This window comes from Hyla sarda, chromosome 2 (genome assembly GCF_029499605.1).
Source record: "Hyla sarda isolate aHylSar1 chromosome 2, aHylSar1.hap1, whole genome shotgun sequence".
NCBI lineage: Eukaryota > Metazoa > Chordata > Amphibia > Anura > Hylidae > Hyla > Hyla sarda.
The window spans coordinates 441,982,619-442,003,141 of record NC_079190.1 but is presented as its reverse complement, the minus strand read 5'-3'; the positions used below and the strand labels follow the sequence as shown (position 1 = coordinate 442,003,141).

At 43.7% G+C, this 20,523-nt stretch overlaps 1 protein-coding gene across 1 annotated transcript; it reads left to right on the top strand.

Annotated features, from left to right (window-relative positions):
• The first annotated feature begins 8,523 nt into the window (after window positions 1-8,523).
• On the top strand, window positions 8,524-9,971 carry LOC130357004 (Ig-like V-type domain-containing protein FAM187A). The gene has a single exon (XM_056559282.1). It carries the CDS (start codon window positions 8,621-8,623, stop codon window positions 9,866-9,868), a length of 1,248 nt encoding a protein of 415 aa, XP_056415257.1. The 5' UTR covers window positions 8,524-8,620; the 3' UTR covers window positions 9,869-9,971.
• The last annotated feature ends 10,552 nt before the right edge of the window (window positions 9,972-20,523 follow it).

Genomic DNA, 20,523 nt, shown 5'->3' with positions numbered 1-20,523 from the left:
GAAATGTAGTGAAGATATGTACTCTGTTCTGGTATGTAGAGAAAAGGCAGAAGAGATAACACAAGTGAAGAGGGAACAAAGGGTGCAGTCCTCAAAGCCCCACCTACAGGATCGTGAGGAGTCGTTATTGGTTAATTTTAATTAGAGTAAAAGATCTGAGAGTTCTCAGTCTGCAGGTCCTAAAAAATAGCAAGAGTAGCATTTGCTTCCTTTTGCAGGTGAGTATTTTACTGTCCCTTATTTTCCTTTGGAGGGAGCTAGACAGGAGAGGATACTGAGTAGAAGTTATCAGTATTGTTAGCAACCAGGTTCTTGGACGGGTTGTCGTGTTTCAGTCTGACATGTGACATGTGCACCCCAAGAATGTGTACTGAATCAGAAATAGGTATCAGACTAGTGTCCAGAATATGGGGAGGCAAGCAGAAGATTAAGTATTTATGGCTCTGGCTCCCTCCAGTGGCCAGTAGGGACTGTTCTCCCAGTATGTATCAACTGCACTTCTTGGCCCCAAGATACAAGAATACTAGCTGTCTTCAGGGGCGGATCCAGAGTCTATTCTCGAGAGGGGCACTATTAGAGTATTTTGTGTTGGCGGACAGAAAATAAGGTGTTGCTTAAAGTACTTACAATATTAAATGTATCATACAGTCCTAAGCTTGTTTAAGACTCATAGGCCATGTTCACACGTCAGAATTTCCAGTGCGGAATTTGGCACAGGCATTCTGCTGTAGCAGAGTCCCGTTGAATTCAACATGATTCTGCTGCGCTGTGCTCATGGCAGAATATCCACGCCAGATGTTTCCAGCACGGAAATTCCGTTTTCTGTCTCCGCAGAAAGAATGCGCACGTTCATTCTTTCTGCAGACACCGCACGGAATGCTTAGCCATCTAGGAGACGGCTGTCTGCACAGAGATTTTCCCTGCAGATAGATAGGATATGTTTAAACAGATATATCAATATTACAAAGATCATAAGACATTTTATATATAATATATTAGAATGTTTACATAAACAGGACTACACATAGGACACGTGATCACACATTTAGTGGGAGATTTATCAAAACCTGTCCAGAGGAAACGTTGACCAGTTGCCCATAGCAACCAAGACCTTTTTACAAATGAAAGAAGCGATCTGATTGGTTGCTATGGGCAACTCAGCAACTTTTAGACTGGAAGAAAGGAGATTTTGTCTAAGGCAAAGGAAAGGGTTCTTTACACTAAGAACAATAAGGATGTGAAATCCTCTGTCTGCAGATGCGGCTTTATTAGAGTCTGTACAGACGTTTAAACAGCAACTGGAGGAATATTTGCAAAAACATAACACATAAGGGATATAGGCCCTGATTTTTTTAGCATATTGTGATGCCCGCGCTGTAGCATGTTGTGATGCCCGCGCTGTAGCATGTTGTGATGCCCGCGTTGTAGCATGTTGTGATGCCCGCGTTGTAGCATGTTGCAGAAAATTATTTCCAGTATAATAATCAAATATACCAATTGCCACAGAATGGGAAAGTGCTAAAGAAGTTTTTACCATTTAAAACTACAGCTCCCAGTATGACCTTAAGTATGTGGTAAGGTTATGCTGGGAGTTGTTGTTTCACCCATCATTACTGCAGAACTTACAAGTGACTTCAGCTCTGATAGGACATAATGAGGAGAATACAGAATGATATCAGTGATTACAGGTGACGTCTTTTCTACAGTGAGGACAATACACAATGATATCAGTGACTACAGGTGACGTCTTTTCTATAGTGAGGACAATACACAATGATATCAGTGACTACAGGTGACGTCTTCTCTATAGTGAGGAGAATACAGAATGATATCAGTCATTACAGGTGACTCCTCTATAGTGAGGAGAATACACAATGTTATCAGTGACTACAGGTGACGTCTTCTCTATAGTGAGGAGAATACACAATGATATCAGTGACAAAGGTGACGTATTCTCTATAGTGAGGAGAATACACAATGATATCAGTGATTACAGGTGACGTCTTCTCTATAGTGAGGACAATACACAATGATATCAGTGACTTCAGGTGACGTCTTCTCTATAGTGAGGAGAATACACAATGATATCAGTGACTACAAGTGATGTCTTCTCTATAGTGAGGAGAATACACAAAGATATCAGTGATTACAGGTGACGTCTTCTCTATAGTGAGGACAATACACAATGATATCAGTGACTTCAGGTGACGTCTTCTTTATAGTGAGGGGAATACACAATGATATCAGTGATTACAAGTGACGTCTTAGTTAGTTAGTTAGTATGGTTGAAAAAAGACATACGTCCATCAAGTCCAACGAGGGAATTAAAGGGAAGGGTGTAAGGGGATAAGGGGAAGGGATGTAGTTTTATAATTCTGCTTAAGCATTAATGTTATTTTGTTCCAGGAATGTATCTAACCCTGTTTTAAAGCTATTAATTGTTCCTGCTGTGACCAGTTCCTGAGGTAGACTGTTCCATAAATTCACAGTTCTTATGGTAAAGAAGGCGTGTCGCCCCTTTAGACTAAACCTTTTCTTCTCCAGACGGAGGGAGTGCCCCCTCGTCCTTTGGGGAGGTCTAACCTGGAACAGTTTTTCTCCATATTTTTTGTATGGGCCATTTATATACTTGTATACGTTTATCATATCCCCCCCTTAAATGTCTCTTCTCAAGACTAAACAATTGTAACTCCTTTAATCGCTCCTCGTAGCTAAGATTTTCCATGCCCCATATTAGTTTAAGAAAAAAAAAAAAAAAAGGTAGGGGGGCTCAGCTAGAGAAATATAAATGAACCTGGGTGCTTAACCAACATTATATAGAACCAACACTGCAACAAACCCAGAAATAATGTACAAATGGAAGCACACCAAGGATTTTCAATGAATGCAAAATATAGAAATCTTTATTAGGAGCACATGATTTACATAGCAGAAAGTGAGTGGAGTGAGAAAGTCACTCAGTGACGGAACGCGTGGAGGTTCTTCGGACCGGGCATATGAGTGACATTTGCTCCCACTTTATGCAGGCTTTGCCTCCTATCTGACCTCACTTATTCATTTCTTGCTGGCATCTTTAGCTTATTTATTTATTTTTCATATTCATTGATTGCTTGGCACTTTATTACCAGATATACCGCATGTCATTCTCTGATATCTACTGTGACACCTCTGTATATAGGTTTATCCTGTGTATTTTGCACATGTCACTTTACGGTGAGCTTGTGTGATCTAGGTCAGACGGGGGCATAGTGCACTGCAATTATTCTAATTTTGGTAGGTGAGCCACATCTTTTTAGCCCTTGTCCGGATGAGACATACACCATGTCTCATCTGTGTGGTGTGGCCCGATATGGGCCTTTTTAAGTAGTTTTAATTCATTCTTCTGTGTTTGTCATTATTTTTTTTTTCTGCTAGGTCAATCATGTGCTCCTAATAAAAATTGTTATATTTTGCATTAATTGAAAATCCTTGGTGTGCTTCCATTTGTACATTATTTCTGGGTTTGTTGCCATATTAGTTTAGTCGCACGTCTCTGCACCCTTTCCAGCGCCACAGTGTCCCTTTTATGGACAGGCGACCAAAACTGAACAGCATATTCCAGGTGAGGCCGTACCAATGCTTTATAAAGGGGGAGTATTATGTCCCTGTCCCTTGAGTCCATGCCTCTTTTTATACATGACAATATCCTGCCGGCTTTGGAAGCAGCAGCCTGACATTGCATGCTATTCTGTAGTCTGTGATCCACAAGTACACCCAGATCCTTCTCTACCAGTGACTCTGCCAGCTTAATCCCCCCTAAGACAGATGCATAACTTTACATTTATCCACATTGAACCTCATTTGCCAAGTGGATGCCCAGACACTTAGTCTATTCAAGTCATCTTGTAACTTATGCACATCCTCTATAGACTGTACTGTGCTACAAAGCTTGGTGTCATCTGCAAAGATAGAAACAGAGCTGTTAATGCCATCCTCTATATCATTGATAAATAAACTAAATAACAGCGGGCCCAGTACAGAACCTTGGGGTACACCACTAATAACCGGGGACCAATCAGAGTACGAATCATTGACCACCACTCTCTGGGTACGATCCATGAGCCAGTGTTCAATCCAGTTGCAAACTAAAGTTTCCAAACCCAAAGACCTTAACTTACCTGTCAGACGTCTATGAGGGACAGTATCAAACGCTTTAGCAAAATCCAGAAACACTATATCCACAGCCATTCCTCTGTCAAGGCTTCTACTCACCTCTTCATAAAAGCAAATTAGATTGGTTTGACAACTTCTATCCTTAGTAAACCCATGCTGGCTATCACTTATAATACAATTATCCACTATGTATTCCTGTATGTAATCCCGTATAAGTCCTTCAAACAATTTACCCACAATGCACGTTAAACTTACCGGTCTATAGTTTCCTGGGGAAGACCTAGAGCCCCTTGGCACAATACCCGACACCAGAGAATCTCTAAATATCATGAACAAGGGTACAGATATTACTGAACTTACCTCTCTAAGAACTCTTGGGTGTAGTCCATCCGGTCCTGGAGATTTGCTTACATTTACTTTACTTAACTTACCTTGTACCATCTCCACATTAAGCCAGTTCAGTACATTACATGATGTGTTACCAGCATTGACCTCTCCAATGGCAGCTCCTTCTTCCTTAATATATACAGAACTAAAGAACCCATTCAGTAGCTCCGCCTTCTCTTGATCGCCCGTGACAACCTCCCCATTATCATTATTAAGGGGTCCTACATGCTCTGTCCTTGTATTTTTTGTATTTATATATCTAAAAAAATATTTAGGATTAGTTTTGCTTTCTTTGGCCACCTGTCTCTTATTTAGAATTTTTGCTGTTTTTATTACATTTTTACAGATTTTATTAAGCTCCTTGTACTGTTTAAATGTTATAGCTGACCCATCAGATTTGAATTTTTTGAAGGCTATTTTTTTGTTGTTTATTGCTTCTCTATAGTGAGGATAATACACAATGATATCAGTGATTTCAGGTGACGTCTTCTCTATAGTGAGGAGAATACACAATGATATCAGTGATTACAGGTGACGTCTTCTCTATAGTGAGGAGAATACACAATGATATCAGTGATTACAGGTGACGTCTTCTCTATAGTGAGGAGAATACACAATGATATCAGTGACTACAGGTGACGTCTTTTCTATAGTGAGGAGAATACACAATGATATCAGTGACTACAGGAGACATCTTCTCTATAGTGAGGAGAATACACAATGATATCAGTGACTACAGGTGACGTCTTCTCTATAGTGAGAAGAATACACAATGATATCAGTGACTATAGGTGACGTCTTCTCTATAGTCTTTCCTTATCTAATTCAGATGGTACATACTGCCAGGATTTGTTCCACCTAAATGTTCACTCAGCAGAACTTGATGGTTCCTCACTATGTCAGTGGATTCTGATCCTCTATATGAAAACAATAATCATTTTAATACTGCCAAACACTGTATCCTTTGAATATAATACTGGCATACACCATACCCTCTGAATATGATAATACTACACACTGTACCCTCTGAATATAATACCGCCACACACCGTACCCTCTGTATATAAAACTGCCACACACCGTAACCTCTGAATATAAAACCGCCACACACCGTAACCTCTGAATATAAAACCGCCACGCACCGTAACCTCTGAATATATTACTACAACACACTGGACCCTCCGAATATAATACTACCACATACTGTGCTCTCTGAATATAACCTTGCCATGCACCCTCTGAAAACAATACCGTGATGTATTGTGGCCCATAAAAACTATACTACCCCAAAAACATGGGGTAGTATAGTTACATGTATAATTGTCTTGACTGTTTTTTGTGTCTAAAAATGGTGCAAAAAAGACGCAAGCAGGGTTTATTTGTGCCTTTTTTGCGCTTGAGTTGTAATCCATTGATTTTGGCAATGCACATGATATGAACGGGTTTTATGAACTGCGTCTTTTTGTTAAAAGGCGCAAAAAAGGCGCAAAGCCACTGAAAAGTCTCTAAAACTGCACCAGCCCAGACTTAGCTTTTTGGTGTATGTGAAGAGTGAAATTTTAGAAAATATGACCTGCACAAAATGTATCAAATGGTCTTCTACCTTTTAATAAATGTGGTGCTCCTACACAGAAAAATACTTCACTTACACCTACAATGGTAAATGCCAGCCTATACCTCTGTAATGCAAAACACTCTGGGGGAGATTTATCAAAACCTGTGCAAAGGAAAAGTTGCCCAGTTGCCCATAGCAACCAATCAGCTTGCTTCTTTCATTTTTAACAATGCCTCTGCAAAGTGAAAGAAGCGATCTGATTGGTTGCTATGGGCAACTGGGACACTTTTCCTTTGCACAGGTTTTTATAAATCTCCCCCTCTGTGCCCCTCACTTATAGTAATAATGCCCCATCCTGTGCCCCCACATATAATAATTATAAGCCATCCTGTTCCTCCCACATAAAAATAATGCTCTCTGTCCTGTGCCCCTCACATATAATTCCCCCTGTCCAGCCTCCTCAGGGGGCATTATATATGAGGGGCACAGGGCAGCCCCCCCCATCATGTGCCCATAAAATGCACATATAATGCCCCCCTGACATATGTCCCTGTCCTTTGCCCCTCACATATAATGCCCCATGTCCTGTGCCCCTCACATATAATACCCCCTGAGGGGGCAGGACAGGGGGCATTATATGTGAGGGGCACAGGACATGGGGTATTATATATGAGGGGCACATGACAGGGGGGCATTATATGTGAGGGGCACAGGACATGGGGCATTATATGAGAGGGGCATTATATGTGAGGGGCACATCTCAGGAGGCATTATATGTGGGGGCACATGACGGGGGCATTATATGTGGGGGGTCCATGACAGGGGGGCATTATATGTGAGGGGCACATGACAGGGGGGCATTATATGTGAGGGGCACTGGACAGGGGGTATTATAACTGATGGGCACATAACAGTGGGGTATTATAAGTAAGCGGCAAATGTCCGGGGGGCATTATATGTGCATTATATGGGAACATGACAGGGGGGCCCCTGTCATGTGCCCCCACATCTAATGCACCCTGACATGTGCCCCTCACATATAATGCCCCCCTGTCATGTGCCCCCACATATAATGCCCCCCTGACATGTGACCCTGACTTATAATGTCCACTGTCCTGTGCCCCTCACATATAATGCCCCATGTCCTGTGCCCCTAACATATAATGCCCCCTGACATGTGCCTCTCACATATAATGCCCCCTGAGGGGGCAGGGCAGGGGGCATTATATGTGAGGGGCACATGTCAGGGGGGCATTATATGTGAGGGGCACAGGACATGGGGCATTATATGTGAGGGGCACAGGACATGGGGTATTATATATGAGGGGCACATGACAGGAGGGGGGGGTCCTGTCATGTGCCCCCACATATAATTCCCCCCTGACATGTGCCCCTCACTTATAATTTGCCCCTCTCACTTATAATTTGCTCCCCCCTCCCCTTTCTCACGGCTGTCACCTTTCTCACACGCTGTGGCTGCTCCATTCCTGCAGTCAGTGAGAGCTGCGGGGACGTGATCTCTGGGCACCGGCGCGATGATGTGATGTCAACGTGCCGGCCTGCCATGATTGGCTCTCATTGACTGCAGGAATGGAGCAGCCTCGGCGTGTGATAGAAAGGTGACGGGCGTGAGAAAGGGGTGGTGGAGCGGTACAGCCGACAGCTCCCGCTCCACCATACTATAGTATAGGAGGAGGGGCAACAATCTGGGGGGGGGGCAATTGCCCTGTTGCCCCCGCCACTGGATCCGACACTGAGTTGCACTTTGTAGATTAGTGTTTCCCATCCTGTGGTTTTCTGGCTGCTCCCAGACTAAAACTCTTACTATTCCAGACACAGCACCACACCTGACGATGGGCTGTGTCTGGTATTGCAATTTTGCTCCATAAGCCTGCCATGACGCACAGTAGTTTCTATTTTTTTCTTTTTAAACTGCCCCTGCAGTGTTTAAGCCCCAAAGTGTATTCTAAAGGAATGAGAAATAAAAAGAAAGGACTTGTACTTCTCCTTCCCACTGGATCCACTGCTGGCCTTGGCTCAATAGCTGCAGTGCAGTATAAAAAAACAAAATAGAAACTGTCGTGTGTGAAGGCCGCCTTATGGTGGATTGTGCTGAACCAGACACATATAGGGGGAGATTTATCAAAACCTGTGCAAAGGAAAAGATGGCCAGATTCTCTGCAGAGGCCTTGTTAAAAATGAAAGAAGCGATCTGATTGGTTGCTATGAACAACTGGGCAACTTTTCCTCTGCACAGGTTTTGATGAATCTCCCCAATACTGTGATGCTTTTTTTGGCAGAAAGCAGCCACAATTTTTTTTAACCCTGGACAACTTTTCTAACAAAAAGGTATTGAGTAAAGCAGATCAACTCCTTAGGAGACATGCAATAGAACTTAGAATCTTAAGGAAGTGACATCATCATGACACGGTGGTGTCTCTCAGGTTATACCGATAGCAGTCAACAAATGATCCCACTTGATGCTTTATCTTGCATACGATTAGACTGCTACTCTTCTACCTGAAGATGATGCTTCGATATTGTCCTCTTCTCGCTTTTGTAGCTGCCATTTTCTTGCTTTATTTCATTCCTGCAAGCAGCTCAACCACTATTGCGAAAGATGACGACATACTCAGCTCTACAAAATGCCCGGCATACCTCCTGTTTGAAACGGCTGCTTATCTGTCTGACGTGACAATTGAACTTCCTTGCCAATGCAAGCCTGAGGAAACAAAGTACGTGGTATGGTACTACCAGAAGAAGAGCGGAGACAAGCCCATGGTCCTCACAGACTTCAAAGGTACGGTGCAACTCGATGTAGAAAATGTTCGGGACGCTTATGATACCTCTTTAAAGTTCACTATCCGGATGTTCAACCTTATTGTACATAAGGCACAAATAGAAAATTCCGGAAATTATCTATGCGGCACACAGGATGGACACTTCTTTTATGGATACAATGTTGATATTCAGGACTCCAAGGATGCCCTTGTATCTTTTGTAGAGAAAGATGGCAAGCCACAGCCACATCTGAAAAACAAATACTTTGTGGCCTTCACCACTTTTTCGGATTGGACAGTGTGTGACCGATGTGATGTCAGAGGGGAACAAAGGAGCATTGGCCTGTGCTATGTCAATAGTTCCTACCTCAACCCCAGATTTCATGCAAACAAAAATGATGTGTCTTCATGTGGCTCAGAAGCCGTTCCACTCAAATTCAAGAAATTGCTCTCCAAGCGAAGACCAGAGATCATGATCCGGAGCTGCATGACTAAATGTCATGTGCGGAAGAAGGGAGTTATGGGCATGTTGAGCACTCTGATGCACACTATAGGAAAGCTTAAAGATTACATCCCATGGATCTCTAAGGTACCAATGGAGATTCATACTCAAACAATGGGCAGCAGAATGAGTATTTCTTGTCCAGGAGTAAGGCCAGAACATGCGGTGGCCTGGGACAAAGATAATGAGCGACTTTATCTCACAGAGAATCTAATTGGTGCTAAAAAGTCTATGAGAGTCTTCATTGATCATGGAGGCCATCTGAACTTTCGCTCCATCCAGTACAGTGACGCAGGAACCTACTATTGCTGGCTGCAGGGGAAACTGACGGCCGGCTTTAAGTTGTCTGTGCAAAGAGATCCTCTGAAAAAACGTAAGTTCAGCGATCCTGATGCTATATTTGTCATGAAGAACATTTTGATAAGTATTCCAGTGCTCATCATTATCTTCATCGTCGTTCATTGTGCAAAGTTCTTTTGCTGTTGTACCTGAGCCTCCTCCTGTGTGCCGAACATTGCAGTTCAATACATGATGACGGAGTATGAGATCCATACAGAAAAGAAGATGTCTTCTATATATCTAGTGTTGCTTTGCATGTTAATATTATTAAAACTAATAAAATGCTTCCGTGTTTTTTTTTTTTTTTAATATAAGTAACAAAGTTCATGGTCTGTTTAACCCCACCAGGATCAAGGGCGTACCTGTATGCCCTCTGTGTTTCTCTTCACCACCGGTAATCTGGCGGTGAACAGAACAGGATGCCTGCCATCGAGTCAGGGCTGCCTGCCGTTACCTGCACGTGAATCAGGACTCCTGCTGGGGGTGACAATGACGGCACCCACTCCGCTCCTGTTCCAGAGGGCGAGAGAGGGTGCTGGGAGGTGACACCAGCAGAGGGGGCCCCCCAATCCCTGGCGTCAGTAGCGGTATTGCGGGCCTCAGGACCGGTGACGACGATCAACGGTGAGGAAATGACAGCAGCAATACGAGGTGAGGCCTTGCCTTCTGCTGTTGCTTAGCAACAACTCCCAGCATGCACAGCCAAAGGGCATGCTGAGAGTTTTAGTTTTGCAACAGCTGGAGGCACATAGGTTGCGAAACATTGGGTTAGGATTTATTACCTAACTCAGTGTTTTGCAACCAGTGTGCCTCCAGCTGTTGCAAAACTACAACTCCCAGCATGCATTGACAGACCATGTATGCTGGGCATTGTAGTTTTGCAACAGTTGGAGGTACACTGGTACAGAAACACTGCGGTAATCTGTTACCTTACATATTGTTTCCCAACCAGTGTGCCTCCAGCTGTTGCTTAACTACAACTCCGAGCATCCACGGTCTGTCACAGCATGCTGAGAGTTATAGTATTGCAACAGCTGGAGGCCCCCCCAATGTGACACGGGCGGGGGTTTTCAGTGAGCTTTCCACTGCAAGTTTGAGCTGCGGCAAATTTTCCACCGCAGCTCAAATTCCCAGCGGGAAACTTGCTGTGAACCCAGTTAGACCTGTTTCCAAAATGGAGCCTCCAGCTGTTGCAAAACAACAACTCCCATTATTGCCAGACAGCCATTGGGGGGCAATTTTGGGGGCCATTTCTCCTTTGAAAAGGTAAAGTTGAGGTCTACACCAGCATGTAAGTGTAAAAAAAATAAATAATTTTTTTACACTAACATGCTGGTGTTGCCCCATACGTTTCATTTTCACAAGAGGCAAAGTCAAAAAAAGCCAATCAAAATTTATAATGCAATGGAAATACCCCATATGTAGGTGTTAAAGTGCTCTGCGGGCGCACAACAGGGCTCAGGAGTGAGAGCACACCATGTCCATTTGAGGCCTAAACTGGTGATTTGCTCAGTGGTGTCAGCTGGTTACTAGTGTTGGGCACGAATATTCGCATTTCAAATTTTTATAGCGAATATGGCTAATTCACGAATTTGTGAATATTGCAAATATATTCACTATATATTAAAAATTACGAATATTCACTTTTTTCCGCTTATTCGCATATGTGAATCTTCGCATATTCCTTCTTTTCACTTGTGGGCCAATTAGAATGATGCAAATACACTTGTCAGCGGTTATCAACAACATCCCTAGCAACCAATAGTAGAGTTGCCCACCCCCTCACTGTTTTCTTCCGCAAATACACGAATATGCAAATATAACAAATATGCGAAATTCACAAATATAGGCCGGATATTCGTCTATATATTAGTGAAATATCGCGAATCCGAATATGGCCAATGCCGCTCATCACTATAAAAGAATAAGGGGGAAGAAGTTTTGTCTGCCATTTACGAAATGCCATACCTTCAGCATGTGATTTTGGAAAAATGCCTTTTAGCCTAAAAATGCCACAAAAGGGTAAAAACGTGCCAAAAGAGAAAGCAGAAAACACAATGGCCCTGATTTACTAAGAGTGGAGTGGAGGTTTTTTTGTGGGTTTTAATTCCCTACAAATTTTTTTCCCTACATTTTTCACTTTTCCCTACATTTTCCTTTTTTTACACATGCTCTGATCTGTTGGGTTTTCCTCAGCTCAAATCCACCACATTTTCTGTGGAAACCTCAGTAAGTATGTTGTGTTTTTGTGAAAATGTTGGGATCACGCCCCTTTTGGTGACCACGCCCCATTTCCCCCATGGCCACGCCCATTTTTAAAGTGGTTTTCTTAGTAAAATGGAGAGCTAGTAGGGTTTTTTCAATCCTGGCACAAATTCTGGTGCAGACAGAATTTCTGGCGCAATGCGCCAGAGTCTGGCACACAACCCGTCAACACATGTCGGGTTTGTAACAGTAAATGAGGGACAATGTGTGGCATTTCATGTCTCCCTATTGACTCCCAGCTAACATCTTGCGACAGCATTTTTAGCCCAAAAAAGTCCATACTGTTAGTATGAATATACAGTTACATACCACAAAAGGCTTCAACAAAGAACAGAAACTAATAAATGCTAAGAAAATAATACTAAACATTTATGAGACATCCCTATTTATTGAGTATTTAACATTCGGAACATTGCCAAAAACAATGATGTCCTCAAAATTCTTTTTATGGAAAAATTCAAAAAGGTTTTCATCATCATCAATTCTTGATTGAAAAAAAAAAATCCCAACAAGTGACAGGTTGCAGGTTTAATGATTGCAGAATATGCATGATAAATATCTTTACACTATTAGAAAGCAAATATCGACCAAAAATGTACATCCCAAATACTCTATTGGGCTTTAAAAATGTCATACATTAGGGAAAAAGACTATGCCCCCCCTTTTTTTTTTTTTTTAAAGATGAGAATAGTGTAAAAAAAATGTACTTGGTGTAAAAGCTTCCGAGTGTTAAGCAGGGTTCCCGCTGCAGAATTTCTGTACTGAATTCGGCAGTAAATTCTGCAGAAATTAATTGCCCATTCACTTCAATGGAATTCCTGCTGCCCAAATTATGTAGCTGTGTGAAAGGGATGGCAGAAGTCCATTGAAGTACATTGGCAATTAATTTCTGCAGAATTTTTATGCAGACTTCCGTGCAGAAATTCTCCTGTGTAGACTGCCATTGGGGGAGCCTTAAAAGTGTATTCCCCTGCAAAACCTTTTTTTTTTATATATTTTTTTTTAAATCAACTGGTGCCAGAAAGTTAAACAGATTTGTAAATTACTTTTATTTTAAAAAAAATCTTAATCCTTCCAGTACTTATCAGCTTCTGTATGCTCCACAGGAAGTCCTTTTCCTTTTGAATTTCCTTTCTGTTTGACCACAATGCTCTCTGCTGTCACCTCTGTCCATGTCAGGAACTGTCCAGAGCAAGAGAGATTTGCTATGGGGATTTGCTCCTGCTCTGGACAGTTGCTGACATGGACAGAGGTGTCAGCAGAGAGCACTGTGGTTAGGCAGAAAGGAATTCAAAAAGAAAAGAACTTCCTGTGGAGCATACAGCAGCTGATAAGTACTGGAAGGAGTAAGATTTTTTAATAAAAGTAATTTACAAATCTGTTTAACTTTCTGGCACCAGTTGATTTAACCCCTTAACCTCTTAAGGACCCAGGACGTACGGGCACGTCCCCGCACCCTGGGCCTTAAGGACCCAGGACGTCCCCGTACGTCCTGGCGTTTTCCGGTCTCTGCCGCTCGCCGGGCAGAGATCGGAACCGGATGCCTGCTGAAATCCTTCAGCAGGCATCCAGGGCAAACGCCGAGGGGGGCCATGTAGGCCCCCCATGTCGGCGATCGCCGCAAATCGCAAGGGAAATCGCCCTTGCGATCTGCGGCGATACCAGGCTGATCGGGTCTCTGGGACCCGACCGCCCGGTAATTTCGCATGATCCCGGCTGTCACAGACAGCCAGGACCATGCTAACGTATAGGAGCGAGGTGGCAAGCCTGCCACCTCCTCCTATACCCTGCGATCTGTTGGTTAGTTGACCGACCAATCGCAGGAGGGGGGGCGGTTACTTCCTCCCATCCTGCCCGGCCCCTGAAAGTCCGGAGAGGACGGGAGGAAGACCTGAGGACGCGGCAGGGGACGGGGGAGTGCTGGGGACCGGCCCCGGTACTTACCGCGTCCCCGAAGACCCGGATCCCGGCGAAGAAGATGGCGGCGGCGACAGGTGAGTATATCTTCAGCCGCGGTCGGGCCCTTTACAGCAATGCACTTTGCCGTAAAGCGACATGCATTGGTGTAATAGGACCCTGTAAACTACAACTCCCAGCATGCCCAGACAGCCCTTGGCGTCTGGGCATGCTGGGAGTTGCAGTTTTGCAACATCTGGAGGTCCACAGTTTTTGGACCACTGTGCCCTTCCAGATGTTGCAAAACTACACATCCTCAGCATGCCCTTACTGTCCAGGCATGCTGGGAGTTGTAGTTCTGTAACATCTGGCCCTTCAGATGTTGCAGAACTACAACTCCCAGCATGCCTGGACAGTTTTGGCATACTGGGAGTTGTAGTTTTGCAACATCTGGAAGGGCACAGATTGGGAACCACTGTATTAGTGGTCTGCAAACTGTAGTCCTCCAGATGTTGCAAAACTACAACTCCAAGCATGCTGGGAGTTGTAGTTCGGCAACATCTGGCTCTAAAGATGTTGCCGAACTACTACTCCCAGCATGCCTGAGAATGTTTGGGAGTTGTGGTTTTGCAACAGCTGGAGGCACACTGGTTGGGAAACATTGTTTCCTAACTCAGTGTTTCCCAACCCGTGTGCCTCCAGCTGTTGCAAAACCACAACTCCCAAACATTCTCAGGCATGCTGGGAGTAGTAGTTTTGCAACAGCTGGAGGTCCCCCCCCCCCCTGTGAATGTACAGGGTACATTCACATGGGCAGGGGGCTTACAGTGAGTATCGGGCTGCAAGTTTGCAATGCAGCAAATTTTGCGCGGCAGCTCAAACTCGCTGTAATCCCCCGCCCATGTGACTGTACCCTAAAAACACTACACTTACACAAAATAAAATAAAAAGTAAAAAACACTACACTTACACAAAATAAAATAAAAAGTAAAAAACACTACACTTACACAAAATAAAATAAAAAGTAAAAAACACTACATATACACATACTCCTAAACAGCCCCCCTCCCTCCCCAATAAAAATGAAAAACGCCTGGTACGCCACTGTTTCCAAAATGGAGCCTCCAGCTGTTGCAAAACAACAACTCCCAGTATTGCCGGACAGCCGTTGACTGTCCAGGCATGCTGGGAGTTTTGCAACAGCTGGAGGCCCCCTGTTTGGGAATCACTGGTGTAGAATACCCCTATGTCCACCCCTATGCAAATCCCTAATTCAGGCCTCAAATGCGCATGGCGCTCTCACTTTGGAGCCCTGTCGTATTTCAAGGCAACAGTTTAGGGTCACATATGGGGTATCTCCGTACTCGGAAGAAATTGACTAACAAATCTTGGGGGTCTTTTTCTCCTTTCACCTCTTATGAAAAGGTGAAGTTGGGGTCTACACCAGCATGTTAGTGTAAAAAAATAAACTTTTTACACTAACATGCTGGTGTTGCCCTATACTTTTCATTTTGACAAGAGGTAAAGGGGAAAAACGCCCCCCAAAATTTGTAACGCAATTTCTCCCGAGTACGGAGATACCCCATATGTGGGCGCAAAGTGCTCTGGGGGCGCACAACAAGGCCCAGAAGGGAGAGTGCACCATGTTCATTTGAGGTGATTTTCACAGGGGTGGCTGATTGTTACAGCGGTTTTGACAAACGCAAAAAAAACAAAACCCCACATGTGACCCCATTTCGGAAACTACACCCCTCACGGAATGTAATGAGGGGTGCAGTGAGAATTTACACCCCACTGGTGTCTGACAGATCTTTGGAAGAGTGGGCTGTGCAAATGAAAAATGTTGTACAGCCCACTGTTCCAAAGATATGACAGACACCAGTGGGGGGGGTAAATGCTCACTTTACGCCTTCTTACGTTCCTCAAGGGGTCTAGTTTCCAAAATGGTATGCCATGTGGGGGTTATTTTGCTGTCCTGGCACCATATGGGCTTCCTAAATGCGATATGCCCCCCGAGCAAAATTTGCTCTCAAAAAGCCAAATATGACTCCTTCTCTTCTGAGCATTGTAGTTTGCCCGTAGTGCGCTTCAGGTCAACTTATGGGGTACCTCCATACTCAGAAGAGATGTGGTTACAAATTTGGGGGGGTATTTTCTGCTATTAACCCTTGCAAAAATGTGAAATTTGGGGGGGAAACACACCTTTTTGTGATTTTTTTTTTTTTTTACGTATGCAAAAGTCGAGAAACCACTGTGGGGTATTAAGGCTCACTTTATTTCTTGTTACGTTCCACAAGGGGTCTAGTTTCCAAAATGGTATGCCATGTGTTTTTTTTTTGCTGTCCTGGCACCATAGGGGCTTCCTAAATGCGACATGCCCCCGAGCAAAATTTGCTCTCAAAAAGCCAAGTATGACTCCTTCTCTTCTGAGCATTGTAGTTCACCCATAGTACACCTCAGGTCAACTTATGGGGTACCTTTATACTCAGAAGAGATGGGGTTACAATGTTTGGGGGGGTATTTTCTGCTATTAACCCTTGCAAAAATGTGAAATTTGGGGGGAAACACACATTTTAGTGAAATTTTATTTTTATTTTTTTACATATGCAAAAGTCGTGAAACTCCTGTGGGGTATTAAGGCTCACTTTATTCCTTGTTACGTACCTCAAGGGGTCTAGTTTCCAAAATGGTATGCCATGTGGGGGATTTTTGCTGTTCTGGCACCATAGGGGCTTCCTAAATGCAACATGCCCCCCAAAAACTATTTAAAAAAAACGTACTCTCCAAAATCCCCTTGTCGCTTCTTCCCTTCTGAGCCCTCTACTGCGCCCGCCGAACACTTTACATAGACATATGAGGTATGTGCTTACTCAAGAGAAATTGGGCTACAAATATAAGTATACATTTTCTCCTTTTTCCCCTTGTAAAAATTCAAAAATTGGGTCTACAAGAACATGCGAGTGTAAAAAATGGAGATTGTGAATTTTCTCCTTCACTTTGCTGTTATTCCTGTGAAACACCTAAAGGGTTAAAACGCGGACTGAATGTCATTTTGAATACTTTGGGGGGTGCAGTTTTTATAATGGGGTCATTTGTGGGGTATTTCTAATATGAAGACCCTTCAAATCCCCTTCAAACCTGAACTGGTCCATGAAAAATTGTGAGTTTGGAAATTTTGTGAAAAATTGGAAAATTGCTGCTGAACTTTGAAGCCCTCTGATGTCTTCCAAAAGTAAAAACTCATCAATTTTATGATGCAAACATAAAGTGGACATATTGTATATGTGAATAAAAAAAAAATTATTTGTAATATCCATTTTTCTTACAAGCAGAGAGCTTTAAAGTTAGAAAAATGCAAAATTTTCAAATTTTTCTTAAAATTTTGGGATTTTTCACCAAGAAAGGATGCAAGTTACCACAAAAATTTACCACTATGTTAAAGTAGAATATGTCACGAAAAAACAATCTCGGAATCAGAATGATAACTAAAAGCAATCCAGAGTTATTAATGTTTAAAGTGACAGTGGTCAGATGTGCAAAAAATGGCCGGGTCCTGAGGTGTAAAATGGCTGGGTCCTTAAGGGGTTAAGGACGCAGCCCTTTTTCACCTTAAGGATTGAGCCCTTTTTCGCAATTCTGACCACCGTCACTTTACGCATTAATAACTCTAAAACACTTTTACTGAATATTCAGATTCTGAGAATGTTTTTTCGTGACATATTCTACTTTATTTTGGTGGTAAATTTTGGTCATTACTTGCATCCATTTTTGGTGAAAAATCCCCAAATTTCATGAAAATTTTGAAAATGTTGCATTTTTCTAACTTTGAAGCTCTCTGCTTGTAAGGAAAATGGATATTCCAAATAAATTAAATTTTTATTCACAAATACAATATGTCCACTTTATATGTAAAAAAAGAAAAAGAAAATGGCAGCAGCACACTTGGTCAACAAAATGGAGGCTCTTACCGCATTGTTTGATCAAAACGTGTCCCCCATCCACCACGTGGAGTGGGCCTCATATAGGATGGGACCCTAACATTCACTCACCTCAGGCTGGGCGACATGCTGGATCCACTAACAACCTAAAACCACCTCCTGTGAAATAGGGGAGGGGATGCACGGCCTGAGGTGAGTGATTGTTAGGGTCCCATCCTATATGAGGCCACCTCCACGTGGTGGATGGGGGACACGTTTTGATCAAAAAGTGCGCTAAGAGCCTCCATTTTGTTGACCAAGTGTGCTGCTGCCATTTTCTTTTTTTTACATGTCTTGTACTTGCCACAGTAGCGTGCACCCGTGTATTGGCCTAGGTGCTGACTACATTTTTGTTTCATTTTGTTTTTGCTGTGCAATGTGGGGGGAGTGGCTCCCTCTGTAGCCGTGCATCCCCTCCCCTATTTCACAGGAGGTGGTTTTAGGTTGTTAGTGGATCCAGCATGTCGCCCAGCCTGAGGTGAGTGAATGTTAGGGTCCCATCCTATATGAGGCCACCTCCACGTGGTGGATGGGGGACACGTTTTGATCAAAAAGTGCGCTAAGAGCCTCCATTTTGTTGACCAAGTGTGCTGCTGCCATTTTCTTTTTTTTTTACATGTCTTTTACTTGCCACAGTAGCGTGCACTCATGTTTTGGGCTAGGTGCTGACTACATTTTTGTTTCATTTTGTTTTTGATGTCCACTTTATATTGGCATCATAAAATGGACATATTTTTACTTTTTGAAAAAATTAGAGGGCTTCAAAGTAGAGCAGCAATTTTCCAAAATTTCATGAAACTTGCAAAATCTGAAGGGACAGATGTTACAGAACTATAACTCCCAGCATGCCTGGGCAGTCTAAGAATGCTGAGAGTTGTAGTTTGGCAACATCTGGAGGGCTACCGTTTGGGCACCACTGTAACAGTGGTCTCCAAACTGTGACCCTCCAGATTTTGCAAAACTACAACTCCCAGCATGCCCAGACAGCCTTTGGCTGTATGGGCATGCTGGGACTTTCAGTTTGGCACCCACTAGGAAAGGTAGCAGTAAATATCGCTTACTGCCCCCTTCCTTTACCCCCCCCCACCGTCGGTCAGGGCTGGATCATCATTGGTGCTCATGGAACACCTGCTCCGGGCCCCGTGCCCGCAGAGGGCCCCGTCACATTCGGGACATCCCTGCGGGCTGCTTAGTAGCGGATCGGGGCCCCCGATAGCCCGGCAGTGGCCACTTTATGATTTCAGCAGGCATCCCGGTTCGGTCCCCAACCAGCTAGCGGCGGGGACCGGAATTCCCACGGGCGTATGCATATGCCCCATGTCCTTAAGGACTCGGGATGAAGGGCATATGCATACGCCCGGCGTCCTGAAGAGGTTAAGACAGACTGGATGCCGGGCTGATAGATTTTACCAACACTGATATATTTTAGCAGACTATTAAGAAACAAAAAAGCTTTAGGACATTGATGTACAGTGGTCCCTCAACATACGATGGTAATCCATTCCAAATGGACCATCGTTTGTTGAAACCATCGTATGTTGAGGAATCCGTGCAATTTTAAGTATAGGACAGTGGTCTACAACCTGCGGACCTCCAGATGTTGCACAACTACAACAGTGACGTGATGACGACGATGAAGAGCACCGACGATGCAGGGGATCCCGATGAGGACGCGCAGGAGCCCCGAGGACAGGTAAGTGATTGTCAGCAGACCACACGGGGCACCGTAAACGGCTATCCGGTGGCAGCTGAAGCAGTCTGCGCTGCCGGATAGCCATTTATGCGATGGCCCCGACATACAAAATCATCGTATGTTGATGCTGCCTCTGAGAGGCCATCGTATGTTGAAATGATCGTATGTCGGGGCCATCGTAGGTCGGGGGGTCACTATATTTAGCTTGCAGAAGTTTGCTTAGCTCAGTGTCCCCCAACCTTTGACTCTCCAGGTGTTGGAAAACTACAACTACCTTCATTCACTGACAGCTTGGAATAGCAGTTGCACTTTGTAGATTAGTGTTTCCCATCCTGTGGTTTTCTGGCTGCTCCCAGACTAAAACTCTTACTATTCCAGACACAGCACCACACCTGACGATAGGCTGTGTCTGGTATTGCAATTTTGCTCCATAAGCCTGCCATGACGCACAGTAGTTTCTATTCTTTTCTTTTTAAACTGCCCCTGCAGTGTTTAAGCCCCAAAGTGTATTCTAAAGGAATGAGAAATAAAAAGAAAGGACTTGTACTTCTCCTTCCCACTGGATCCACTGCTGGCCTTGGCTCAATAGCTGCAGTGCAGTATAAAAAAACAAAATAGAAACTGTCGTGTGTGAAGGCCGCCTTATGGTGGATTGTGCTCAACCAGACACATATAGGGGGAGATTTATCAAAACCTGTGCAAAGGAAAAGATGGCCAGATTTTCTGCAGAGGCCTTGTTAAAAATGAAAGAAGCGATCTGATTGGTTGCTATGGGCAACTGGGCAACTTTTCCTCTGCACAGGTTTTGATGAATCTCCCCAATACTGTGATGCTTTTTTTTTGGCAGAAAGCAGCCACGATTTTTTTAACCCTGGACAACTTTTCTAACAAAAAGGTATTGAGTAAAGCAGATCAACTCCTTAGGAGACATGCAATAGAACTTAGAATCTTAAGGAAGTGACATCATCATGACACGG